General features: G+C 40.2%; 1 protein-coding gene across 1 annotated transcript in view; it reads right to left on the bottom strand.

Moving 5' to 3' along the window:
• The window catches only part of itsn2b (intersectin 2b), a 36,952-nt gene that overhangs the window by 1,526 nt on the left and 8,044 nt on the right, over positions 1-27,382 (bottom strand). Inside the window, exons 2-39 of the mRNA XM_085452337.1 lie at positions 27,014-27,072; positions 25,109-25,201; positions 24,400-24,463; positions 24,119-24,294; positions 23,579-23,809; positions 22,416-22,518; positions 21,837-21,973; positions 21,092-21,155; positions 20,374-20,511; positions 20,142-20,218; positions 19,210-19,472; positions 18,979-19,128; positions 18,723-18,863; positions 18,376-18,463; positions 17,987-18,126; positions 16,708-16,892; positions 12,058-12,833; positions 11,838-11,959; positions 11,448-11,705; positions 11,158-11,354; positions 9,918-9,970; positions 9,300-9,466; positions 9,095-9,125; positions 8,887-9,008; positions 7,830-7,926; positions 7,496-7,690; positions 4,039-4,160; positions 3,766-3,872; positions 3,449-3,632; positions 3,207-3,305; positions 2,651-2,734; positions 2,450-2,533; positions 2,304-2,366; positions 1,889-2,038; positions 1,679-1,797; positions 1,509-1,591; positions 1,334-1,417; positions 939-1,112 (exon numbers count right to left, since the gene is read on the bottom strand). Coding sequence (XP_085308463.1) covers positions 939-1,112; positions 1,334-1,417; positions 1,509-1,591; positions 1,679-1,797; positions 1,889-2,038; positions 2,304-2,366; positions 2,450-2,533; positions 2,651-2,734; positions 3,207-3,305; positions 3,449-3,632; positions 3,766-3,872; positions 4,039-4,160; positions 7,496-7,690; positions 7,830-7,926; positions 8,887-9,008; positions 9,095-9,125; positions 9,300-9,466; positions 9,918-9,970; positions 11,158-11,354; positions 11,448-11,705; positions 11,838-11,959; positions 12,058-12,833; positions 16,708-16,892; positions 17,987-18,126; positions 18,376-18,463; positions 18,723-18,863; positions 18,979-19,128; positions 19,210-19,472; positions 20,142-20,218; positions 20,374-20,511; positions 21,092-21,155; positions 21,837-21,973; positions 22,416-22,518; positions 23,579-23,809; positions 24,119-24,294; positions 24,400-24,463; positions 25,109-25,201; positions 27,014-27,020 — 5,428 coding nt within the window. The 5' untranslated portion in view covers positions 27,021-27,072. The remainder of the gene's footprint in view (positions 1-938; positions 1,113-1,333; positions 1,418-1,508; positions 1,592-1,678; positions 1,798-1,888; positions 2,039-2,303; positions 2,367-2,449; positions 2,534-2,650; positions 2,735-3,206; positions 3,306-3,448; positions 3,633-3,765; positions 3,873-4,038; positions 4,161-7,495; positions 7,691-7,829; positions 7,927-8,886; positions 9,009-9,094; positions 9,126-9,299; positions 9,467-9,917; positions 9,971-11,157; positions 11,355-11,447; positions 11,706-11,837; positions 11,960-12,057; positions 12,834-16,707; positions 16,893-17,986; positions 18,127-18,375; positions 18,464-18,722; positions 18,864-18,978; positions 19,129-19,209; positions 19,473-20,141; positions 20,219-20,373; positions 20,512-21,091; positions 21,156-21,836; positions 21,974-22,415; positions 22,519-23,578; positions 23,810-24,118; positions 24,295-24,399; positions 24,464-25,108; positions 25,202-27,013; positions 27,073-27,382) is intronic.

Here is a 27,382-nt window from a genome sequence, read left to right as displayed (position 1 = left end):
CTGAATAAAATAACCATTTATCTATTTTCTACAGCTTATTCGTGTCATGGGGGCAGGAGGCACACCTAGCCCCCCCCTGTCTCTAGCTACCTCCTCAAGCTTATGTGAGGCATTCCCAAGCCAGAGCAGAGAAATAATCTGTCAGCTGTGTCCTTGGTTTGTCCTGGGGCTACGTCCTGGTAGTTCACTGTGGCGGGGTGTGGTTTGTGGCTTAGCTGCAGGGAGGGGTGGAGCAGTGGGCTCAGAGAGTGTCAGGGGAGGCTGGGAACAGCCAGTAATCGTCATCTAATCATGCCTCCTCTATTTCAGGAGGATGCCGTGACCTGGAGAAGAGGGCAGTCCAGACAGGAAGCTAATGCTAACAAGCGTGCCGACCCAGCTCAGAGGGGAGAGTTGCTGGAAAGTGACTCAGTTGTAGATGAATTTATAGAGAAAATTGCCGTAAATAAATACTTAGCTTGCTCCATGACATGTGTTGGGTTCTCCATTTCATAGTTTGTGTTCGGGAGGCAACTTAATCAGACGACTTAACCAGCTCCAGCTATCCACAACCTTAAACTTTCAGTCGTGACTCAGAGATAGTGACCGTAGGTGAAGGTGGGAATGTAGACTGAAGTGTAAAACAGTAGCATTACTTTCACGGCCAGTTCTCTCTTCACCACAACAGACCGGTACAGCATCCACACTAATCTCCCACTCCACCCTCTCCTCACTCAAAGACAAGACCCCCAAGATACTTTTCTGCACTTGGAGCAGCAGCTCATTCCCAACCTGGAGTGGGAACTCCACTGTTTTCTTACAAACAAGTGTTAATAATAATTTAATTTGTATACATTTACACCATAATCTAACTATTTTATGGGCTTTTAAGGAAAGAGTTCTGAACAAACTTTAGCAATATTAATAAAATGAAATAATGTAATTAGCCGGTAGCTAACCGTCTGGTGAAAACTGGTCTTTTTCGTTGATGGCAATGCAGAGGACGTCCTGGTAGATGTCTTTGATGTGAAACTGACAGTTGAAGTTCCATTTGGGGTTCAGGGTGTCGTTGATTACTCTGGATGTGAAGATCTGAGCTCCCATGGTCACTTCACAGTAAGGGTTACTTTTACCTGCAGGAGGGAAAGACAGCAGACAGGCATGAGGAGGATGTAAGAGCAGGTAAAGAGAAAGCAAGTTGAGGATTGATTCAGATAATCAAAAAAAAAAAGGAAAAAGGAGAGTCAAGGAAAAAAAGGAAGAAGTAAAAATAAAAGTGTAAAAGTATAAAACAAAGAAACAAAAAGAAAAGAAAAAAAAGCTGATGATTTGTTTTTAGTGCATTCATGCTCACCGTTGGGTTTTGCTGCCTTGAGTTCAGTGGCTTCTAGGATGGTGACGAGCAGTCTGCCGATTCCACTGCCTTTCATAGAGCGTGCTGTAAACACGTGCACAGAAAGCTTAAATGATTGTTTGAGATTATCGCGTTTAGGTGACACGAATGTGGCTCTTGGAGTGTAGACACAAACCTTGATAAACCTTGTCCCTTTTTTTCTTTTCAGTCTCAATAAATTCCTCAGACGCCACCTTAATCTTCTGAACCCACGCCGTCCTGAAAAAACACAAACACGCAGGAATTCGTACAAGCCACTGATTCACTGGCACATTTCTCTGTGCGTACGCCGACGTGTGCACATACCGTTCATTAATGTTGTCTGTTCTGAGCATGTAGACTTTGTCAATGTGTGAGATGTGGAAGATGGGCTCATCGCTGGAAGGATCTGGAAGCTTGACCAGAGCTTCGTTCAGGAGGACGGGCTACAGGAAACACAAGATGAAACACGGTCGGGCACAAACACAAAGTCTAACGTTGCCTCAAAGGAGATTTCCACTCGTGTGCATCTCTTACTGGTTTGTAGATCTTTAGCTGTACGTTATTCTTGTTGCTGAACAGTTTATCAGGTCCAGATGAGGTGAACTGTTTAGCCGCGTACGTTAAAAGCAGGAAGTCGTTGAAGAGGAAAGCCCAGAGTTCCTTGCTGCTCTTTGCCTTGTACAACTGTGACGATAGAGTGATACACCCACACATGTATGATTAAACACTTAAAAAACTAACAACATTAACTGATTTACTTTCGCAAATCTTCAGCAAAACACGACTTTAAATTATTTAAAGCTTACTGGTGTCTGAAGATTTTACTTTGTGGTATGAGGCTTGTAACCAGTAACACTACTTCCTGGGATTTGAACCATTAAGTTTCAAATTTCATCATCCGTTATGCCCCATCCTGCCAGCCAATATGAGAACCTGCAGTGAAACTCACCTTGCCGCTGTGGAGCAGTTTTCTGGGGCCCAAACAGTTGGTAAGGGAATTAAAGACCAAATGCTGTAAAAAGCGAGAAAGTTTAAAACAACGTTTCAATGTTTTCACACAAAGATCCATGAAGGAAAAACCGTAAATCTCAATACCTCGACAGGACCGTCACAATTAACGTGGCTCTGAATCCACTCCAGTCTGTCGGAGTTCTCCTTCTCTCTTACACCCTCGTTCACCTGCACAAGGTAATCGCCCAGAAACACCACATCAGATTCTTTCAACCACAACACAGAGACTTTCTAATTAAGCGACTCACTGGGTTCATTAATAAAGGAAATGATGATCATAAAAACCTGTTTACAGAGCTCCTCCGCCCTCTCCAGCGCCTCTTTCAAAGGACCTCGGTCAGCATGACCCTCTGCAGTGCACTCCAGGATCTGCACAAGTAAATACACTAATAAGCTAATCGTGCTCACATTTGACGTTAATTTTATTAACAACTATTTTCCGTCACTAAAGAGTGTCTTTCATTGGATACTCTGTCGATGAACATGCACTGTACAGTAGTAATTTTGACTACTTCTGGCAGTGGAAGCTGATACCTGGTGCAGAATGAGAGCTTACCGTGATAACTTCTGATCACGTCCCTGAATGTAAAGCTCTGGCTGAAAATACTCTCCAGGGAGAACATTCATACTTAAAGTAAAAGTATCGTAGAACTGGAAAAAAGCGCTTGCATAGTCCGTCACTCTCCACACCCTTATAAATTCTGTTTTTGTATATTAATGTGAGTCTAAATATTTAAAACAGCTAACAATAAAATAATAGATACAATTATGACAGAATTTATAAAACAACCAGAAAGTCAAATGCAGCCAGTTAAGGCCACACTTGAAAACGATGGCCTACGTTTTTGATGTGCAGTGGGTAGCGAGTGATCCTCTGCATTGGTTTCAGCAGGAAGCTGGACAGCGGCATTCCTTTACACCTGTAGTCTGTGGCGATTTTCTAAGAGAAAAAAGACAACATTAAAAGATTAACAGATACATTCTTGTCTTTCAACAAAACCGGAACCCCTAAAATTCCCAAACTCTAAATGGAAAACATGAAGCTCTCATTGGAAGCGGACAGGATGTGGGAATCCCTCCTACCCTCATGAAGTCCTTAAAGTCTGAATCATTGTCAGTGCGAGTCTGCAGCAGTGTGGCGCCGTTGAACTGGGATGAGCAGAAACGGATGTAGGGCTGCATGTGGGACAGCTCGGCAGCCAGGATATCTCCAATCATCCCCACTGGATTGTTCTCTCCACCCGTCTTCTTACGAACGCGGAGCGCCCTGCACACATACACAAGACAAACCCCCAACATGCTTTTTTACACTGAAAAAAAATCTGCACAAACACTCTTCACAGCATTTCCTCACGCTATCAGAAACACTGTCGCCTCTTCTCTGCCCACAAGGTATTTACTTGACAAATTTTGAGTTGCAGGCCAGCAGTTCCTTCCAGTTGACAAAAATCATGCTCATCTCTGACTCATTCAGCCGGCCCGACGCAGACATGGGCTTGCAGAAAACCTACACAAGCAGAGGAAAAAGCCACAAATATTACAAAACACACCAAGTCCCAACTCACACACACAACACCGTAAGAACTGCAGCGTGTAACTTTTCTTGGTGTGATTTTTGAGAACGCTACTTTTTGCTTTTACATGTATTATTCAGCAGATTTGTGTGAAATTACCTCCAGCACTATCTGCAAATCTTCCACATATTTTTCCTCAGTTTCTATCAGCTCATGGATGTAACCTTGCCTCTTCTTCTCTTGAGGGCTCAGTGAATCCAGGCTGTTCAAGTCCGCACACCCTGCAAAACAGGAGCAACACCCAGAGGAGAGGTTTGCATGAAAAAAAAACAACCAACCAGTCCATCCACTTCAACAAAACCCACAAATGACTGCTTGTACCGATAGCCCAGGTTTGCGTTTACTGCCTCCTGCTGGAAGTGTCTGCACAGGAAAACAAAAATGATTCCTCCTCTGTACCCTCTCATACATTACTTTCAGAAAGGTTTAAAAAAAAAAGCAGGTGGCAGACGACAACCGTCTAACACACACTTACCTGATACAGGGCGCCCATTCATCCACTGTGAGGATCCCATGCAAACTGACTGCTCATCCCCTATAAACTCCTTTCTTTCCTCTCCCTCTCTTGTTTCACTCTCATCTGCTGTGTCATCCCAAAGGTTTAGAAAGTGAAATCTGTTCTGTGAATCCATTGCTACGACTGATTGTAGCTGTCTGGCTGTTCGCTCAGTGTGATTGTACTCTGTCTCTCCTGTCAAGTTTGGCTCTTTCTGTGCTGTTATCTTCTTGCTGGGATAAATCCGTTTGTACCAAAACAGGAAAGGGAGTCCTTTTTTTTTTTTCTTTCCCAACCTTGAATTGGGGGGGGGGGGAGAAGAAGGTGGATAAACCTGACCTTCTCCTATTTTTCTGCACCTTCATCCATTAATAAGTCTATAAAACTGTGGATATTCACATGTTTTTAGATAAGGTAGCCCAGTACAGGTTGGCCAAAGTCACATAGATAACATTAAACAAAAGCAGAGAAACAAATCCCAACTATTCAAGAAGCAATCCTTTGGGACTAAATTACAAATCAGATCCATGCATGTAAACAGAGGAGAAAAAAAAAAAAAAAAAAAAAAAAAAAAAAAAAAAAAAAAAATCACAAAAACAAGGTGAGATGGTTTTCATCTATTCGGTCATCTTAATCGTGTGGATTTTATTGAACATGTAAACACTGAGCACAACTCACACAATCTTTATTTTATTTATTTTATTTCAGATTCAGAAAATATACCACACAGATCTTCCATCACCTTTGTAGCACAAATGTTTGGTATATCTTTAAAGTCAGTTGTGCAAACACTGGTAGTGTTGTTCTCTATGGCAGCCTTTCACCTGAAATCCCAACAAATAAACTGTGATAAAACAAATACAGGCTCTCCCCACTCCCAAAAACGTAAAAAACCCTTTAACAATGATTAGCTCTTCTTGCATTACAGGTCATCAAACTCTTTTGTACCATTTCTAATTTCTCCCTGGAGTCAGTGCACCAAGAGAGCATCCACAGGATATAAAGTCTTTCACCCATTGATCTGAATTTATCCCCAATCCCAACATTAACCAGTACCTCTTTATTTATTTTAATATGTAACCTGTGGTTAACACTATCAGCAGACATGCATTCACTCCCTTCCACAATAAAATCACCCTGAGCAGCAGCAGAAAAGCAGCATTCATTAATATAAAGTGCAGCACTCATCTTTAAATATCACCTCTAAAAACAAGGCTTACTGTAACACCCTTTTTACACATGCACCGCAGTCCTGAACCTTTCTAGACCTTAACTATGTGAAAATGCAAAATCCAAATGCAGCTGGATTGAACATAAACTGGTCTTTAACCAGATGGTTGTACCATCAACTGAAACAAAACACCTGTAACACCTTAAATGCAAATGAATCATCAGGTTGTTATGACACTGAAACTTTGAATCAATAAAGTGGAAAAAGTATTGACAAAAAACATCTAAAGATGAAGTTGTGGCCATTGAAAGGATTAAACTGACACTAGTTAACTCTGAGAAAACAAAAGAAAACATGAAATTATTGCTTTTAGATATATGGACTTATTAGTTTCACACTTTGGTTAAGTTTAGGATAAACAAACCGGTTTAGCATTGTAAAACCAAAAACAAACAAACAAAACCCATAAAAAACAAACAAACAAACAAAAAAAACTTTTTCCCCAGTTACAAGACCGAGACATCACAAAAATGTGATTGGACACTTGATGTTTGTAGGAATAACACCAGCAGAGAGATAACAGACAGTGCAAACACATCTGAAGGAAACATTTTCTGTTGTGTGCTACAAGAAAGAAAGAAAACTTCAAGGGACAACATTTCAATCTGGAGTTCATGCGTGACAACAGGCCATGTCTTTAATGGTTTACTCACTCTAAAGCTGTTTTCCCACATGAACTTTGGGAAATTTAGCAAGAATTAAGTCAGAATATTTTCCTTTCTCACATATGGCACACTCCAGGAAATATTTTTCTTCAGATGAGTCCATATTTGGTGTGATTTAAGTGAGTGAACTGCCTGTAAAAAGCATGCAGGAGGTAGAAACATGACACCCACCATCAGCTTTGCAGTTTGCACCATCTAATGCACCTCGGTGAGGCAAGTCCTAGAAACGTTTGCTGCTGTAGTCTAAGTTTGATGCAGATATGCTCATACTGGATTCTTTGTTCCCTTTTTGAATCACTTTCATTAAGACAGCAGGTCAGACTTTATAACATTTCACTGGAAGGACAGCAGTCGGACCTTTTCAATCCTCCTCAAAATTATTCACATTTTTGAGGTTTATCATGATCTCAATCTTTAGTATGAAACAAGAGTTAAGGCAGCTGCAGTAACACTTTACCATCATGTCTGATTAAAGACACATCTCTGAGGAACAGTTAGGTTTGTGTGAGCAGAACTCCAGAAACTGGAGAGCCAATAACGGAAAAGAGAAACATATGACAGAGACAGGTTTGGGCTGAATGAGGGAGGAAATGTGTCTACCGAAGGAAGAAGAAGCCACAGAGAAACCCACTATCACTCAGCGTCAACTTTTACAATAAAAAAAAAAACAAAAAACCGAAGGAATCAAAAAGTCACAGAATCACCACAAAGAGTCATGAAAAACTAGCTTCACTCCCAAGTTAATTTACTCAAGCCCCCCTCATTTTTAATTTTTCACCTGCTGCTTGAGGTTGTCTTAAATATAGTGAACAAAATGAAATTTGCTTAATGGGAGAAGTTAGAAGATAAGTGTCCAGTCACTTCAGCCCGTCAGAGCAGAGTGTGATAGTGGGTCTCTCTGAAGTCGGGAGGTGAAGAGGGAGAAGAGGTGGAGGAGGAAGAGTCTTTCTACCACCCTAAAAAGAGAAACAAACGAAGAACAAGAGAGAGGGAGAAATACAGATTGGGAGGGGGGGAAGACGGTCAGTGTGAAGAAAAGTGTGACAGACGAGCTGATAATAAACTATCAAGGGTCGCAGATAGGCAGGTACGGGTAAATGAACAAACACTTAAGAATAGTTAGTCATACAGGTTTGAAGCAACATGGAAGAGAGATTTACATACACTGCTGACTGGGGTCAACGTCCGCCGTGGTCATCTGAACATAATTGGTGGGGAACAATCCAGTAACCCCGTTGGATTCTCCTTTCCACCAGTCAGGGTTACTCTTGTCTAAAACGTTGATCAGTTGCCCTTTAGAGAAGCTCATCTCTTCCCCATTGGCGGCTGTGTAATCATATATGGCGATCACCTGGCAGACTGAATATGAAGAGGACAGTGAGGTTATTATTTTTGCCTAGTCCACGCTGGTATTTTATTAATGCTGTAAAATGCATGCTGCTTTGACTTTTGCCCTCCCCCAGTGACTTAAAGTGGTGTCTGTGTGTGTCTGCGTTACCTGGTTGAGGTGCTGGTGTGGACTTGCCACTGCTGGATTCCAGTACTTTAACATGAGTAGCAGGGAACCAGCCCTTCTGACGCTTTTTACCACGAGCCTGGAGTCAGAAAATACAAACAGTCACTGGCTTTCAGTGAGGTTTTAATCAGACTCACAATTTTTTTTCCAAAGTTCATGATTGCTTGAGTGTTATGCCAAAACAAAAGGAATGTTTATGTCCGAGCAAATAATCATTTCATTTTTCTCCCAAAGAAAAAAAAACACCTCTGCTAGTCAGAGTCAATAAAACAGACCTCTCAGTCTGCTTTTCACTGCTGGTACCTTTTAGAAGCTTTTGGTTAAATTATCTGACAAATAATGTGATTTGCTGCACAGTTCATTTTACTAACACAACATCCAGCGACTAGTTGTGTACAATACTGCAAAACTTGGTACTGATTTGAACCAAGTAAATAGGCCCAGTATCACAGATACCAAGTATCTTTGAACAAGGCAGATGGGCATGCTGGGAATTCTAATGTGCAGGAATGTGGAAAATGTGCAGGAACCTGTTGAAGTCAACAGTGCAACAGCTTGTGTGATCATTGTGTGTTTGTTGTCCAGCAGTATAATAAATTATGTTTAGCAAAGAAAAAGATAAAAGTGGTTCTCTAAGGAGGAAGGAGAAACGTAGGCAGAATGAGTACAGCCACAACTTTGGAGATGAGTGCTGTCAATGACTTTGTTGAGTGCAAGGCCTGAAAGAGGAAGATGAGTGACTGAAACACTTCTTATATGTTGGAAATATGTACTCATAGTGGAATATGTGTGTGTGAAATATCTATAAGCTAAATAATGAGGAATTTTATAAATGAGTGTGCTTGTTATACGGTGACCAATCCACTCAGTCTGTGAGGACCTGTGGTTAACGGGCTTCTCACCGTTGTTCGTGCTTATAGACATTCGAGTTGTCTTTGTGCCTTTGTGTCAGCAAGGATGAATCTGTTTTGGGCTTGTGGTAGCCTAGTTAAAAAAAAAAAGAAAAAAAGACTAACTTTAAAAACCCCTAAACGCTGACCTGCAGTTCACCAAGCCACCAGCCTGAGACATCCTTGCTGAGGATGAGGATGAGCTGGCCATTTTCCAGATTCAGCTGCTCAGGACCAGTAGAAGCGTGAGGTCTAGTAACCTGAGCGACCTCTGTGGACATAAAACACAAACAACTTATTTCAGAAAAATGTACAATCAGGACTTCAACAAAACATGTTTGAAATTTAGAACGTTACCTTGCTTTTTCTTTCCAGATGTGCTCGATGTCTGAAAATAAAAGATGGGTTTATATTTTAGTATGTGTTCTTTTATAACCCTTTATGTTATAATGCAATCTATTATGAAATTGTCACAAACTGAAGTCTTAAATAAGACCTTCCCAAATTATTTATTGCAGCAGACCAGTTCATGCCCCGTGTGTGTTATGTTGAGTGTTCTTACATCTGTCTCTTTAGGTTTGACGTAGTTGCTGGGGAAGACGCCCGTGCGGTTTCCTATCGAGCCGTTCCACCACTCTCCATCTCTCTTGCTCACCAGGATCACATCTCCCTCTTTGAATGTCAGATCACCGGACTGTGGAGACTCGTAGGTGTACAAGGCCACAAATTCTGGAAAAGAAAAAGAATCAAAAAGACTAAAACACAACAATACAGCTATAGGCCCACGTGTTGTTTACATCGATAAACTAACCTCCATCATAGTCCAATTAAAAGAGTCAACAAATCCTGAATGATAGCAGATGAACAGTAATGTTGAATTTTGAATGAAGCATATATTATCTAAATAAATGTGAAAAGCTAAACAAATCGACACCAAGGAGGGAAAATTTGTGTAGTTTAGGCTGTTCAATCATTTAATCTTTATAAAATGTTAAAATATGATCCCAAAAAGTTGATTCTGTTCATCTGGACGTTGAGTTTTCAGTGGGAGAAACGTTTCTTTGCTTATCCAAGTGACTTCCTCAAACAGACTGTCAAACAGACTGCATACAGTTTGGACTCTTAGTTGTATTCAATATCAGGAAGCGCAGTTTACATTTCACAAGACTTTTTACTTTACCTTCAAGCTGCAGGCTATCCCCATCAGGAGCATCAGCAGAGGAGCTCTTCACACTGTAAAGACAGAGAGACAATATTACAATACATACATGCATAGTAGTCTGGCAATCCACCCATGCATCTCCCAAAACTTATGACGCCACACGCAAAGTTTAACTAAAGAAATGCAAACCTTTCTAGTCATTGGGGAATCTGCTCAGGCCTTCGTAAACCTGCTGTCTCATTGTTTTGGTCACCAGCCAAATGTCACAAACACAGATGAACCTGCACTTGACTGACTAGTAAATCAAGAGCTTAAACTTCAGGCTCAGTTTCCTACAATACCAGCTGGAATCAAAGTGCATATCCTGCTGCACCTGTGAATGTAGGGTACTGGTCATGTTATCATGCGGCTTGACTTGACTGATTTAGTTTGAGATAATGGCACCAAAGTTTACATATGGAAGGCACACAGGATTACAGAGTTTATGCAAATTAATGGAGATTAATTAATTAAACAAAAGACAATGAAGTATGTTTTTCTGTTTTACTGATTTTACATAAGTACACAAAGCCAACGTTCCCACCATACAACAGACTGTCTAAATCAGGCTGGCCAACCCTTGAAAACATATCTCCTTATGTTTACATTTGATTGAACGTGAAAGGTGAAAAACTGTATTTTTCACATGATCACTAAGACTTGAATTCAGCCGTGTGTCAGTAGTGAATAATGTTCATCCACACAGGAATTTTCTGCTTATTAGTGGTCTAAAAGAGGTCTAAATTATACAAAGTGTACAACCTCAGATTGTCATGAAGGCTGAAGTTCAGATTAAATCTGCTTCAAAACTAAAAGTTAAAATGCTAAAATGATTAATGTTAAACAAGAAGAGATGTGTTTTCCCCTTTTATACATATATATAGTGATGGTAATAAGAGTGATATAGTAATAAGAGTCATTTTTAAAGAGTAAACCATAATAAACCAAATATTAACATTTTTGCAGCCTGAATTACTCTTTAAGCTGCGTATTTCATTACAGTAAAGTTTCAGGAAGAAAGTGTCTCCTAAAAGGAAAGGGAAAAAAAAAAAATCATTCTCAATGAGGCTTGTTAGTATTATCAGAAACTAAAATAACAGTAAGCGTTTCCATTTCCAAGGCTATAAAAGACTGTTGAGATTTTGAATCCAAATCCAAGAAGGAAAAAGCTGCTGATGTCTTAGAAAAAGTAAAGATCCACACATAAGCAAGTACTTACTTTGAACCCTCATCTTCTCCAATAGGTTTCACATATGTTTTGGGGAACCAGCCCTGTTCGTCGTTCAGTTTTCCCAGCCACCAGTTCTCCTGCTGCTCCAATACCTGAATCACATCGTCCTTATTAAAGTTCAGATGACTATCTGTCTTTGCTGTCCAGGAACAGAGCGCCTGGGCTAACAGGGTACCCACCACCCGCTGATGAAAAGATAACAGCACAGAGAGGTTGAACCTATCCACATAATAATTATACAGTTGTAAGGAGCAGTAAGTGCTGTGTGAAGCCCTCACCTGTTCCTGACTCTCAGAAGTTGCAGGGTTTGGAGAATGTGTTGGTGTGAAGGCGGATTTTGTCCCGGACACTTTGGCAGCCTTAAGAGCATTACTAAGCTGTGACTGCAGCGGTAGTTTAGCAGGAGGAGCAGGAGCAGTGCTATCAGCTGTATTCGATGGGCCCACTCTCTCGACGTAGCTCTCTGGGAACCAGCCCATCGTCCCCTGCTTGCTGCCATACAGCCAGCCTTCCTCTCGCTCTGTCGTCTCATCAACCTGAGCAGAGGAGAGAAGGTTTGAGACAGGAAAGTTAAAATCTGAGGGTCAAAAAAACAACAACAACAAGAAAAAAAAAAAAGAAAGAAAAAAAAAGAAAAGAAAAGAGTGAACCCCTGATTTTATTCCTACCTCGATGATGTCATCTGTTTCCAGGCTGAGCTCTTCGTTGTTTCGTGCAGTAAATGGGTAGACTGCTTTGAAGGATGTGAGCGATGCTGACTTCCTGTGCTGCTTGGCCCTCGGCTGCCCGCCTGTAGCACCAAATCAGACATCATAAAGTGAAGTGATCTATAAAACAAAGACAACAGAAGCTGATAAAGGTTTCAAAACATGCAACTGTCCCTCACACCTTTCCGCTCCTCCAGCCCTCTCAGCAGAGCTTGAATATCAATCTTCCCTCCTGTTTTAGGTGGTTGCTGCTGCTGCTTCTGCTGACGAGACGCCTCCTCCTTCCGCTTTCTCTCCTCTTCAGCTTTCCTCCTCTTTTCTTCCTCCTCCTTTCTCTTCCTCTCCTCTTCTGCCCTTTTTCTCTCCTCCTCACGCCTCTTCCTCTCCTCCTCTTGCTGCTGATGAAGCCTTCTCCTCTCTTCTTCCCGCTTCCTCTTCTCCTCCTCCTCCTGCTTTCGCCTTTCCTCTGCGTCTCGGAAAGCTGCTTCAGCAGCCCTCTGTCTTCTCCTCTCCTCCTCCTCTCTCTCCCTTCGGCGCTCCTCTTCCCTTCGCACCTCTTCTAACCTTTTCCGCTCCTCCTCTAACCTCTTCCTCTCCTCCTCCTCCCTTCTGCGTCGTTCCTCCTCTTCTCTCCTTCTCTTCTCCTCTTGCCTCCTCTCCTCCTCCAGTTTTCTCCTCTCTTCTTCTAGCTTCCTCTTCTCCTCCTCCAGCTTTCGCCTCTCCTCCTCCTGCCTCCGCCTCTCTGCTTGGCGCTGGCGCTCTTCTTCTTCTCTTTTCCTTCTCTCCTCTTCCTCTCGTTTTCTCCGCTCTGCCTCCTCCCTTGCTCTGAGCTCTCGTTCTGCCTGCTCCTTGGCAGCCTGGATGAGAGCCTGTCTCTGTCTCTCCTCCTCTTCCCTCTGTTTGGCCTCCCTCTCTTCCTGAAGCTTTCTCTGACGCTCCCTTTCCATCCTAATACGCCTGTAAGTGAGAAAAAAAAACAAGCTTTAAAAGTCTGAACATTAAAATGAAAAAGTTATTTGTGATGATGTGAGAAAATATTCAAAACAACCAAGCTATTTCTCACAACCACCAATATATCAGGGTGCACCACACCTTCCACCCCAGCCCAGAAGAATTTGATCAGAGGACTGGAAAGTTGAGTTTATAAGGCATACACACCTCAAATTAATGCACTATTAACTGGTCATTATTTGTTTATTTGTTTATTTATAAGGAACCCCATTAGCTTCCACAACAGTGGTTGCTAGTCTTCCTGGGGCCCAAGCCATCAAATATCCCCAAATAAAATGTTACAACAATTAGATCTACAGTAAAGTTTTACAATACTGAAATGTAAACATGTGAATATTAAAAATTATATAAAAGCAGAAAACCAAAACAAAACACTCAAACAAAATACACAATTTCCATTACAAGTGATATTACCCTCTACAATTTTTACAAATACATTAAAAACTGCCTAAATAGGCTTTTAGGTGATTTTTAAAATTATGAATTGAAGCCAATTCTCTTATTGCCTCAGGCAACTTATTCCACTGAAACGATGCTCTGAATATAACAGAGTTTTTCAAAAAGTTACTTTTAACACGAGGAATTACTAAATTGTGGTTGGTTGAGAATCGTGTGGCATGATTATGAATTTCATCTGGATACTGCAACTGAGCACAAAAAAAGTGTGGTGTGTTTAACAGTATTGTTTTCTTTAAAAATACAAGTAAGCCATAGTATAATTTAGCTTGTACAGAAAGCCAAGAAAGTTTATCATGCATTTTGTCAATACTTGTATAGTATGAACACCTTAACACTAATCTGGTCGCCCTATTTTGGACTAACTGAAGTCTATTCAGATCTGTCTTATTAGCTGCAGACCAGATGATTGAGCAGTACTCTAGATGAGATAATACTAATGCGTTAATGACATCTTTCATAACTGAAGTAGTAATATAAAAGGAGCATTTCCTAGCTATAGCTATGCCCTGTCCCATTTTCTTAATAACAGAATTGATGTGCTGAGACCATGAAAGGTGGTGGTTTATGGTAACACCAAGTAATTTAATCTGGGTGACCTGTTCTAATGCCGATCCAGCTATGGAAAGATTTAGTTGTGGACTGTTGATTAAACGTGCTCTACTTCCTATTAACATGGATTTGGATTTAGTCACATTTATAATCATGTTGTTTTTACTTATCCAATCAAACACATTCAGCAAATCTAGTTGTAATACGCTTGTCAATTCAGAGTGGCTACTGGCTGAATAAAACATGGTGGAATCATCAGCGTACATTACAAGATGAGATTTATCCAGGACATACGGCAAATCATTTGTAAAAACTGAGTAGAGAAGTGGACCGAGGCAGCTGCCTTGGGGTAGACCACAGTTCATTTCGCGGCCCTCCGAGAAATAACCATTATAATAAACCTTTTGCCTTCTTCCAGACAGATAACTTTCCATCCAGCACAAAGCAGCTGGTGAAAATCCATAACATTTTAGTTTATCTATCAGTAGATCATGATTTATTAAATCAAATGCAGCACTAAAATCCAGAAATACCACCCCGGCCAAATTCCCTTTATCTAGGTATTTGTACCAGTTATCTGTCATGTGAATGAGAGCTGAACTGGTAGAATAACCAGGTTTGTAGGCATGTTGAAACTGAGTGAGTAACTGATTTTCTATTAGATAATGTTGAATTTGTTCGTAGACAATCCTTTCCATAATTTTACTTAAAATGGGTAGCAGACTGATAGGTCTGCTATTGACACCATTAAAAATGTCATTCTTGTTTTTAGGAATCGGAATTATTTTCGATTCTTTCCACTGCGATGGAAATAAGCTGCATGCCAGAGATTTATTAAATATGTGACATATAGGAAGGGACACAAACTTGGCTGCAACTTTGAGCAGTTTACTGTCTATGTTATCAGAACCGGAGGATGTATCATCAGGAAGTGATGTCAATAAGCGCTCTACCATCTGCACGTTCACTGCCTCAAACTTAAATTGGCATGGTTTATTATTCATGATAACATCCTGTATAAGACGACAGGATAAGGTGGGATCGCCTTTGCTCATATTAGATTTTAAATTTGTTATTTTATTGCTGTAATAATTCACAAAATAATTGGCAATATCCTTGGCTTTACTTATAAACGTACCACCCGTGTGGATGTGAGGCATCACCGGAGCAAGATCTCTACCCATTATATTATTTAAAACTTTCCACACCTTTTTGCTGTCCTTATTGGCCTCTTTGAGCTTAAGTTGATAATATTCTTTCTTTTTACGCCTATTCAATTTAGTTACTTGATTTCTTAACTCGCGATATCTTGCCCACTCTTGTGGACTGATAGACTTATGTGCTTTTGCTTTTGCTATATCCCTCTCTGACATTGCAACCTTAAGTTCGTTATCTAACCAAGGTGCATAGTTCTTTTTAACAGTAAATCTTTTTAAGGGGGCATGTTTATCAGCCAGGTAGCAAAAGTTTTCAATAAACATAGATAATGCCCTATCAGGGTCATTCTCGAGGCAGATGTCAGTCCAGTGAATTTCTTTTACGTCATTAATATACTTATCTGCATTGAAATTTTTGTAAGATCTATGAAAAATAATCTTTTGTGCAGTTTTCAGTGGTTTCATTTTCTTAGTCAAACCTACAAGATTATGGTCACTATAGCCAACTGGAATAGAAACAATATTAGAGCAATGCTCAGGAACATTTGTATATATATGATCAATACATGATGATGACCTATGACCTCCTGCGTTGACCGTGACCCGGGTGGGAATAGTGATCATCTGAGACAGGCAACAAGCCGACGCTGATGAACTTATCTTTTTCTTTAAAAGACAAGAAGGAGCCGACCAATTAATATTAAAGTCTCCTAATAAAAACATGTCTTTGTTTTCCTCAGTTACTCTTTCTAGCATTTCACAGATTCGTTTTACATACAACATATGTATTTAACTATTACTAAGTTAAACTGATATAAAGATAACTGAAGAAAAGGCAGAAAGATTTAAATGTTTTGAGAAGAGGCCATGTAGGAAAAATATCTCAAAAGTTAATCCAAAGCTATTTCAACTGGTTTGAAGAACATAATTGCAAAAAACGTCTGAGGACAAACAGAAGACGCTGGCCATGGCACGGGAACCTTTTCTAGGCTAAAAGTTTTGGATCTACTAAAGCAGCGGTCCCCAACTCCCGGGCCTCGGACCGGTACCGGGCCGCGAGAGTTGGGGCTCGGGTGTGAAATGTATGGTTTTCAGGGTTTTTATCGGTTTTCAGCATTATTTTGTTATCGTTTTTATCATTAACTCGGTTTTCCTGGGTCTTTTCATGTGTGTTATGAATAAATCTTCTTTTTTTGGTACCGGTACTAGTTTTATTTTGTTGTATTTATCCGCGACACCTTAAAGGCCGGTCCGTGAAAATATTGTCAGGCATAAACCGGTCCGTGGCGCAAAAAAGGTTGGGGACCGCTGTACTAAAGTGTCAATCTCAGCGTAAATTGTTCGATATGGATCCTGCCTATTTTGGGGTTTTGTTTTTTGAACTGATGACATTATTTTCATCTCGGAATTGTGTGAATTATCAGTATATGGAGTTGTTACATTTTTTTCTATTGGTCTCTTTATCTTTTTGATCATGACAAAAAAGGTTATTTTTTAAGTAAACAACATCATCAAACTTGACTGAATAACAAATTATATCCAGTATTCAATAACATCTTAATACGTTTTGTGTTGGTTGGAAAAAGAGCATATGGCATCTGCTGTATAACTGATGACTAATATTTATAACACACAAATGTAAATTCAAAGTGTACCTCTGAGCTTCTTCCTCTTCCTCCCTGCGCCTCCTTTCCTCCTCTTGTCGTTTCCTCTCTTCTTCCTTCCTCCTCATCTCCTCTTCTTGCTCCTTCTTTCGCATGAGTTCACGCTGTTTGTCTTCTTTTATGCTGCGCAGTTTCTCCAGTGCAGCCTGCTGATTTCTTTGGCTCTCTCTCAGTTCCTGGTGTAAACAAAGATAGTTCACATAATTACTAGCAGTCTGAAAGATAAATGGCTGAATTAAAGGATGCAAGACGGACATGGGCACAGTCTAAGGCCTATAAACAAACAGCATCCAACACCTGACTAAATATTATGAAAAAGTAGAAAAGAAAGAGATAAATTAGGGGACCAAAACACAAGATACAACAAGGCAAGAACAATAATGAGACCTAAAGCAAAAACCTTTAGTAGGTAGAAGAGGTTACGGAGGCAGGCCAGCAGAGAGAGGAGAGCCTGGAGTATTGACTCCTCAGCACCCACACACTGAAAAGGGGAATGAAATGGGCGAATGGGAAGAGAGGAAAGGATCCAGTGTAGGGAAGAGCAGAAATGTCCAGAAGACGAGGAAAAAGAGGAATCAAAGTTTAAGATGTCGTATCAGATGCCAAAGTAGGAAGTATGGCAGGGAAGGAGAAAGACAAAAAAGGCCTCAAGGGCCAGGAAGCAATATTAGTGATCAGCTGTAAAGGACACAGTCTAATATTCAATTTGATAAATCACTGCTTTTAAATTTATATTAGGAAAACAGTCTCCTTAAAAATTAAAATAAATATGTTTCAAGGAAGTCGATCCAAACTAGCAGCCCCTTTTTATCAAAGCTTTACAGTTCTACGATTTTGCACTGCTGAGAATAAGTGCAAAAAAAATAATATAATCCACAGAGCTTGAGATTCTGGCCCTTAACTGATCAAGGATGGAAACCATCCTACACATTCCAGAAGAACTGCAAGAAGACATTAACTATTGTTCCCTGACACGGCTGCCATGAACCTCAACGACTGCAAAAACAAGCATTCAACATTTTCTCATGAGAGTATTCTAAGGCTGTTTTCACACCTGCAGTGTTTAGTCCGTTTAAATCCAACATAACTCGGTACCACACACATGCAAAGAACACAAACTGTACCTACTAGCTGTAAAATAAACTAAGGGCTTGCTTAGTTTATTAGCCACAAGACGAGAACACAGCACCTTCTACCTGTATTTACTGTGTTGCTGCTGCTCCACACGCATCTGGCCAAAAAGCAGACTGAAGTAGTGACAGATTCCTACCTGCATGTCTTTGTTATACTGGTCCATTTCTGCTAGTTTGGCAGCCGTCTCTTTCTCCAGAACTTCAAGCTGTTCTCGCAGTTTCATACACGTCCCTTTTTTCTCCGTCATGCTCACTTTTAGGGTGGACACTGTCGATGCTACAAGCAGATAAAATACAGTCACTGCGGTAACTGGTGGTACATCTATCAGACAACAATCCATAAATTGTTTGCATTTACTTCTTCTGGTTGCATGTATTAAGTAATTATAATTACAACAGGTATAATGAAAACCGTGATAATTAAAATGAGTCAATTTGCCATATAAGAGGTATTCTTTTCATTTTATTTTCCATTTTTTTATGATTGATGGTCCAAAGCTTGGCATGTTAATTTTTCACTACTAACCAGGCAGGTTATTCAGAGACATATTTTTCAGCTTTTCAGTCAGTCTTTTCTGCTCCGGAGTCAAGTGGGACAACTTTCTCTGGAACTCCTAATGGATAAAAAAAAAAAGAAAAGAAAAGAAAAAAAATGCATCACTGGAGGGGGGCGGAGTTTCAAAAAAAGATTAACAGACACACACCCTCTCAATAAAGCAATACTCATATACATAGGTAAACTACTAAACAACTATCCTTGCTACTTTCAGCACTAAATGTCATAATATTAGGATATTATAGAAATACACAAGGAACTGAATGAAACTCAGAAATGATCTCAGAAAAAAAATGGGGAAGAAAAAAAGCACAGACCTCAATTTGTTTCTGCAGATTGTTAATATCCTGCTGACGTGCCTCCTTCCTTTGATTGTTAAGATCAAGCTCAGTCTTCTGAAGTTTTTTCTTGTTCTGAAAGTCACGCAGGCGGTCCGAGATCTGACGGTGCTTGTCACCCTAAAAGAGGTAGAGACAGAAGAACAGAGATGAGATAGCTTAAAAAACCTCCACAACATGTAGACAGAAAGTATTTTTGCTCTATGTCGGACTGAAATGTCTCTTCAGCACTCACCACTGCCTCCAACTCCAACTCCAGGCTCCTCTTCTTAGCTTTCAGTTTGGTGATTTCATCCTGCTCTTGTTCCTTCTTTAACTGGAGCTCTCCTTTCCTCCTCCTCTCCCACTCCTCTTTTCTCTGACGCTCGAGCTCCCGCTGTGCAGCCTAGAATAAACGGACACACAGAAGTAAGTACACCACGCATCACTGCGAACAAACCAACTCATTCAGAGACGTTCACCTCACCTCTTTTCTCTCTATCTCCCTCTGCCGTTCTTCCTCTTTCTGTCTCTCCAGCTCTCTTTGGAGCTCGAGCCTCCTCTCCTCCTCTTTCCTCCTTCTCTCCTCAGCCTCCCAAGCCTCTTTCTCTCTCTTCTCTCGCTCTTCTTTCTCTTTCTGAGCACGCCGCTCCTGCTCCCTCCTCTCAGCGTCCAGTAGGGCCTGTCGTCTTTTCTCCAACTCTGCATTCCCTCGTTCCAAGTTTGCTTTGAATTTATCTTCAAATGATACTAAAAATAAAGTAGGAAGACATGACAGATCACTGTACTTTTCATGTAACATTAAGAAAAGAATTGTGAACATGTATGTGACTAAATACTGATTATTTATTTGAGATCATGTCTTAAAAAAAAAAAATTGTGAATGATTTTTATAAGATTTGGAGGATTAGCATTTAACAACGTCCAAACATTCCAGCTGCTACTTGTAGCCTAAGTCACCAATACGTGCACCACATTCCAGATTCTGTTCTTTAAAGACTCAGACTTATTACTAGAGTTTGACCGACTGTTTCCATTTTACTATGCGCAGCTTCTCTCATATTTATGATAAAATCATTTTAATCTGTGCATCATTTTCTTTTGTATTTTTGGTAGTCAAATCTATGCACTACATGGGAAACACACAGATGAGCTGCAAGTTTTGTAACTCATCTTATTTGAAGTCCATAGTAGTGAACCAAGGAAACAGAGAGAGAAAAAAAGAGGGTTAAAGCTGAGATGTGAAATGCAGTTACAAGAAGAGGGGAAACTCAAACTACACCCATTATATTAGTATTTCTCAGTGTTCAAAAAAATAAAATAAATATTTATGATCCATAGCTGCTGGCTGCACATGAACCCTCAGTTTAAAAAGGCTGCTGCCTGTGTGAGTTGGTTGTGTTTATTGGTAGTACTGACTGTTCATTTTTGGTTTCTGTGGCGGTTCAATTTCCAAGTTATCAATCAGGGAAGAGCTGAGGCCATTCGTGGCACTCCTGCAATACAGATTTCAATCAGTTTCTTTGAAAATACAGCATGCAACATCACTCACATAATAACAAGGTTTTGTGCAAAAAACGTTACGTCACGCATTTATATATAGAGAATGTTGGAGAGGTTTTGGTCAAGCAGAACATGTGTGTCCACATACCTCTGTGAGGGTGGTACCAGCTCAGTTGGCAGTGTTAATGGCAGTGGTTGACCACTCTTTGCCAAATCCACGAGGTGCATTGCCAGAATAAACTCCTCCGCTTGTAGCTTGCCATCTTTATCCACATCTGCTAAATTCCTACAGGAAATTTGCAAGTTGGACTTTTATAGAACATAATGTACACTTATCATACTTAAATTCAGCAGAATAATATTCATGGGAAATAAATATTGTTACTCAGGAATATTTGGACCTCATATTTACAATTACAACATCAATATTACAGCTATTGGACTTGCTGCTCTGACATAACCAGACTAGGTGTTGAAGCACAAGATGCATGATCATATAAAACTAACTCAACCAAATTCAATAAAAACAATTAACAGTTATAGCATTAAGTAGCTAACTGTAGAAAACATGTCCATTTGATTTGATAAATCCTGCTGTATTCAGTTGCGTAAAAAATATTGTAGAACAAAAGAAAAACAAAGAAAAAAACCCAGCAAATCTATTGTCAGATTTTTTAACCCATTTTAACAAGTAATAGATACTGGGAACAGCATTCTTAAAACAAAAAACAATTACTTCCTTAATAATGAAAGCGGTATTGTGATAATGCTACAACTGCATGACCTTTCATACTTCTGGCTGCCAAACCTGACTGTAGTAATCAAAAGACATGTTCAGACACACCAAAATACACACATAATCCTACCAGATGGAGGCCAGTTGTATTTTTGTCAGCATCGTACTTTCCATCACACCCTTCACCTGCAGACCTGGTAAGAAGAGGAACAAATGTCAGAGCTGTGGAGCACAGAGGTGTGGGGGTGTGGAAGAAGAAAGGAGTGGTGTGTGTGAAATAGTACAGTGGCTGATGATATATGAATTAATCTACATATAACGTGTGGTGAAGACAGGAAGCAGTTGCAACACCATAACCAATTTTTCCTAGAGTGACATTGTACAAAGTTTCAAAATTCTAAAAAGCAGATGATGGTAAACAGTCTGTGACAGCATGAAAACACTCAGCTTTTTACAAAGGTCTACAAGGACACAAAATTTGAAGGAATAAAAGAAGCCCTTTGTGTAATTTTGTTACCATACAGACTGCGTAATAACAGTCAAGTTGCATTACTAAGAAAATTGGGGGAAAAAAATCTGACCTTCATTGTCATTTCAATAAATCTTTGTTTTTTCATAAGAACAGGTTTTACAAGGTTTGCAGAACAAAAGGACAAACAAATACTTGACTGTGTGCATGTGTGTGTTGAGAAACACTGTGACTGAACACACCCGCTACTATAGCCTCCACTACTTAAAGCTAACTAAAGGTTGATACAGGGGAAAAAAAGAGGGAGGAAAATGAAGTCATCAGTGACTGTCTCCACACCTAAATTCCATAAATAGTTTGGTTTTATATAACCTATACAGTGAGCATACACATAAATGCATTATACCAGTGAGGTATCCAATCATCTGTTTATCCAAGCTGTTGAACTGCTGTCTGTATTTAAGTCTGGAAGCATGTGGCACAGCCCAGTCACTGGGAACAGCATTCATGGGGGACATCACAGATGGGGTTGAAGAACCGGAGCTGAAAAACAATACACCAAATGTTTATGTTTGTACAGATAATAGCCCTTTCCCATTAATACCTACTCAGCTTGACTCAACTCAATTTCTGAAATTTTATTTTTCTGACATATAGCAATGCAGCCAGAAGTCCTGTAATGTCATTTGTATGCATCACGGAGTGGATTTTTGTGAGTAGTCGCTTTTGACACCATTGAATCGGCAGTCAGTGGCAGGCAGTCTGTTGCTGTTGTTGTCACATTTTTCGTGTCGACTCAGATCACTTGGGACCCTGGTTGAGTAGTTACTAAAAAAGTACCTAGAACCGAGTTCTAACACTTAATGGAAACCCTACAGACCCAGTCGAGATGAGCAGGTACTAGTTGAAAAGGGCTAAAAGAAACTGACAAGGTAAACAAGTCAGAGGTTGCCCAGACATGCTTACGTATATGTGCAGGTCTTACCTGCCAGATCCCAGGTCTAGCAGTGTTGGGGCCATGTTTATACCAGCAGGCGAAGAGGCGCGTCCAAGCGGAGAGGCGTAAGAGGTCGCAGATAGAGGTAGGCCTGAAGCAGAGACACACATGCGCGTTAATCATATTTCAACAATAGGGCACAAAATGTTATTCACACACTTAACCACAATTACAAAATGTGATGTTCTTTTTTTCACTTGGTGGAAAAGTTGAGGGTTCTGTCTTTACAGTTTTCTTAAATGGCAGATGCCTGTACTGTGATCACTGTTGTAACCTTGTCAAGGACAGGGAGGCCATTTGTATGGAGATGAGACAGAAACCTGACTCTGCAAAACAGGACAGGAGCCATTCCATTTTCCTGGTTTTCCCTTAAAATACCCAGAACTGCTTCATTGTCAGCAAATATACAGTATTTAATATGAGAGAACAGCCAGCATTTCTCCTCAGCAGTTTTCATACTACAACAAACAGCAGATAAGCATCAAGAAAGCAATAACCAAAAAGACAAACAAGAGCTGTCTAACAGATCACACACAAAGATGAACATTCCCTCCATAACATGCATTATTCGAGTCCCCCAACCAATATCTAGTTTCTGATTAGTTTGAGGTATTTTCTTAAGAGCATCGACGTGATGCAAAATTTGTGGATCTAGATCTAGTTTTAAGTGGACTCCAAAACTTAAGCACTACCAAGCTGCTTGGGCCAAACTCCAATCCAGGTCAAGTTTGCATACAAATCCTGCTCACTATTAGCTAATGCAAGTTTATCATGTTCAAAAGCTGACAGAATATTTAATACACTTTTTTCCAAATGTACTAATCTTTAAAAAAAAATAAACAAAACCAAAGTTGTTCAAGTTGTTGGACAAAACCTTCTCTTAAAACAGAAAAACTTTGAAAATCTTCAGAACAAAGTTCTGCTGCTTCATGGACTTGCTTCTTTAGTTAGTTTTCAGCCGTGACAACCTGATCAACTAGCATGATAAACATTGATCAGATAACACAAAGCGCTATGATAACCTGGAATATTTAAAGTGTAGCATATTTAATAATATCCTAATAGCTTTCCTGTTAGAAGTCTCTCAGATACAAGATGAAAAAGACAAAAATGACAGCTAACTGATTAATGGATAAGAGAATTACACATACCAGTATTCAAACCTCCAGAAGAAATTGGCTGGAGGAGACCCATGGTGCCATTTGGTACTGTGGTATTTCCCATAATTGGAACCAGGGGCGTGGGGGCAGTGGACATCATTAGTGGGTTCATTCCTGATGATGAAGGAACCATTGGGCTGAGGCCCGTCATTGGTGTCATAGGTGACACGGCCATAGGAGTCAACATGGCAAGGTTTGTTCCATGCACCATAGAGCCAATTCCTATGACACAATTAGATACACCATTTTTGATCACAGTGACTAAATGCATGCATGGAAACAATCAGTCAGACACAGTTTAGATTAGTCTAAGTGCTCCGAAATCTTTGAATGGAGGATCTTCATTTAAACATTTTTTTTTTTAAAAAAAATCATATTTTCGCTTCTACCTAGGAGCCATAGCAGCTCGTTCTTTCCCGTTTTTGTGGGCCATGTCCATTAAAGGAAAACTCCACATATTTGCCAATAGTAAAATGTTAATTTTCTAACAAATTCACTGCTATAGTGTACGATATAATAATAATATCGTACCATAGGCAGGGTTGGTGGGGTTGTTCATGGTGGGAGCACGCACTGGAGGCTGCTTCATGATGATTGGAAGCGATGAGGGAAGTGGTGTACCCGTAAGTTTTAGCTTTATAAGCTTCATAGCAACAGAAAACTCCAGCCGGTCCATCTTTCCATCTTTATTCATATCGGCCAGGCTCCTGGGAGACAGAACACAAAACATAAGCAAGGAAACGGTGATGGGTTCTCAGGAAGATCTTCTCAAGCACAGCATCTTATCCACTGTGAGTCTGTGTTTCTCTCACCATATATCAGCCAACACTGATGCAGGCAGCCCTGACTGAAGGAAAAACCTCTTTGCCTGGTCTCCTATAAAAAGACAGAGAGGGAAGAAAACAAAAAAGTGTCAGTTTACAAGTATGAGGTTGTACATCACTATCTGGACTTTAATACATATGTTATATTGGTTATATTTACATGTGCCTCGTCGCGTCTGTATTTGTACGTGTCTGTTTATTACTGTAAATCACAGGTGGGTAACATTTTCTCCAGCAGGCCACCCTCGTTTAGACACTCACTAAAATTCCATCCAAATATTTCATCAAAATTTATATGCATCTTACCAGTTATTTAATGTTTAGCACTGCATAGATAAACCTGTTTTTTTCCTTTTAGGATGTTGCAGGGCAAACTGAGATGGCTCACAGGCCGGTTCTGGTCCTCGGGCCACATGTTTTCATTAATAAAGCACTTTTCAACTTTATTGGTGCTACAAAGCGCTTTACAATGTTTTCTACTTCCATACACAGGCACTGGCATGCCATCTGAAGGAACCTAGTATTCAATGTCTTGCACCAGGACACTTCAGCATGGGGAGGGGCTGGGGATTAGGGATACCAACTGAGTCACAGCCATTTGCAATTTCCAGTTTCATCATGATAAAATAGCACTCTGAAAACCAGCATCCAGTCACTGTGTGAATCATGGACAAACAGCATGTTTAAATGTCTGTACCTGTGACGTAGCCCATCGTTGGGGAGAGGGAGTCAAACATCTGATCATGTTTGTCCCTCTCCTCTGGGGAGATTGCCCACACACTTGGACCACCTGAGGGGGGAAAGGAAATGTAAAGTTTCAGTCATAGCCAGTGAGATTAAATAATACCAGGCAAATAGACCCCAAGAAGTAGCAGGCTTAATTTTTCTAATTAATGTCAGCTAATTTATCAGATATTCAGTTCACTTCACAAGATTACACAGGCGTAAAAAAAAAAAAAGGAAACAGGAAGACAGGTGCACACACACAGACCAACTGACACAGATAAAGAGTACCCTGACGTCAGCCTCAGCAGCAGTCAGACACTGGGAATCCACCAGTATTGACAAAGTGATAATGAAGCTCAAATTTCACTTTGTTAAGTGCAAAACAAGACACTTTTACTGCTCTTCACCAAGGCTGTTTACTCCACGATATATCAACAACACCAACATATTAGGGCTGTTCGATATAACGATATATATCGGATGACGATATAAAAACGTCTATCGTTTCATTTGACGCTATCGTTTGTTTCGTGATGTTGCAAAATAAACTGTTTACCGCAATATTTTTTCATCGTTTTGATGGTCACTGTAGTGGCTATATTAATTTCTTAAAGTTCTCTCTTTCTCTTATATTTGGATAACACCTCCCACCCACTCCATGACATGCTGGTCAGTCACAGGAGCTCGTTCAGTGAGAGACTGAGATTACCGAAAAGCACCACTGAACGACACAGGAAATCATTCCTGCCTGTGGCCATCTCCCTGTACAACGCATCCACTTAACACACTGTTTGCTGCTACAACTACACATGTTTCTTTTCCAAATATTTATTTATAAGTGACTTATGTATGTATGTATGTATATATATGTATATATTGTACTATTCTTAGTTAGCGTATTGTCTGTCTTGTCTTAATGTTGGTTTAAAATGGAGCACTGTAACAAAAAATAATTTCCCCCAGGGATCAATAAAGTATTCTGATTCTGATTCTGATTTAATATAACCACACTACAGACGGACAAGCGCCTGTTTTTATGCCTTGTGGTTAGCAACAAGGACGGTAACACCATCGCGTGTCCGCTTGTTTATGTTCCACATAAACCTTTCACAATAAAGCTCAAGATCCTGTTGAGACTTTTCAAAATAAACTGAATCACGTGAAAGAGCAGATTATTTACGGAAGAGAAGTAAAAAAGAGCCGCCAGGTGTTAAAAAATAAACCTTAGACTCAAACGTTAGAACAGGCTTTTCCCCGCAGCACGCTGTGTAATAAATACTCACAAAGAAAACAGCGGCCGTTACAACTTATGTCTAAAAATGTATAGTTTCATGCATCTATTAAAACACTCGACTCCAGCTACATGACGCGCAGCTGGAAACACTTCCCGCAAGTCGAGCTGCACGAGATTCACATAATTTACAGAAAATGTTACATTTTTGTGATTTATATCGTTATCGGGACGATAGAATTCTTATATCGGGATATGAGATTTTGGTCATATCGCACAGCCCTACAACATATATAACCTGCACCAACACCAAAAATATACTAATCTGGGTACTTTAATCCTGTCACCGAAGCTATCAGTAAACCTGGTGGGTTTTAAAAAAAAAAAAAAAAAAAAGAAAGAAAGAAAGAAAAGAAAATATATGGACCAGACTTCAAAATTAGCACAACTGTGTCAAACTATAAAGAAGCTGGTCAAGAATATGTACACAAACGTAGGCCAAACACAACCCAGCAATTATCACTAAAACTAGCCTTATGTTGGCCTCAGCAGCTCTGCAGAGCCACATTCACACACCCCTCTTTCTTTCATTCTCCACACAGATTTAACACTGTCCTTTATACACACAAAACGCAGTGATCTTACCATTCATTTTCGCAGGTGGAGAACTCCCAGTGACGTCCTCAGCTACTGTTCACAGCCATCTGCAAAACACACATAAGCACGGTCCAGTAATCAGTCAATACTGTAGCTAAGAGAGGACAGTACTGTCATAGAGAGCAGGAAGATAAAAAGGCAGAGAGAGGTACAGAGACAGACCAGGCAGAGAGAGAGAGAGAGAGAGCGATTCTGGTCGGTCAGCAGAGTCAAACAGGGCTTCTCCTGTTCACTTTGGCCGCATCCCAAATCTTTTCAACCACATGGACTTTTTTCAGTACTATCAACACTGACGTCGTAGCGGCCAGAGTGCAATCCATGCTACTACTAAAGCTAAACCGACACGCACTTATTAAC

The sequence above is a fragment of the Copadichromis virginalis genome, linkage group LG1, assembly GCF_057382275.1.
Source record: "Copadichromis virginalis isolate Kocher_CV1m ecotype Utaka linkage group LG1, C_Virginalis_male_GT1.1, whole genome shotgun sequence".
Classification (NCBI taxonomy): domain Eukaryota; kingdom Metazoa; phylum Chordata; class Actinopteri; order Cichliformes; family Cichlidae; genus Copadichromis; species Copadichromis virginalis.
This window is presented reverse-complemented; position numbering and strand designations above follow the sequence as displayed.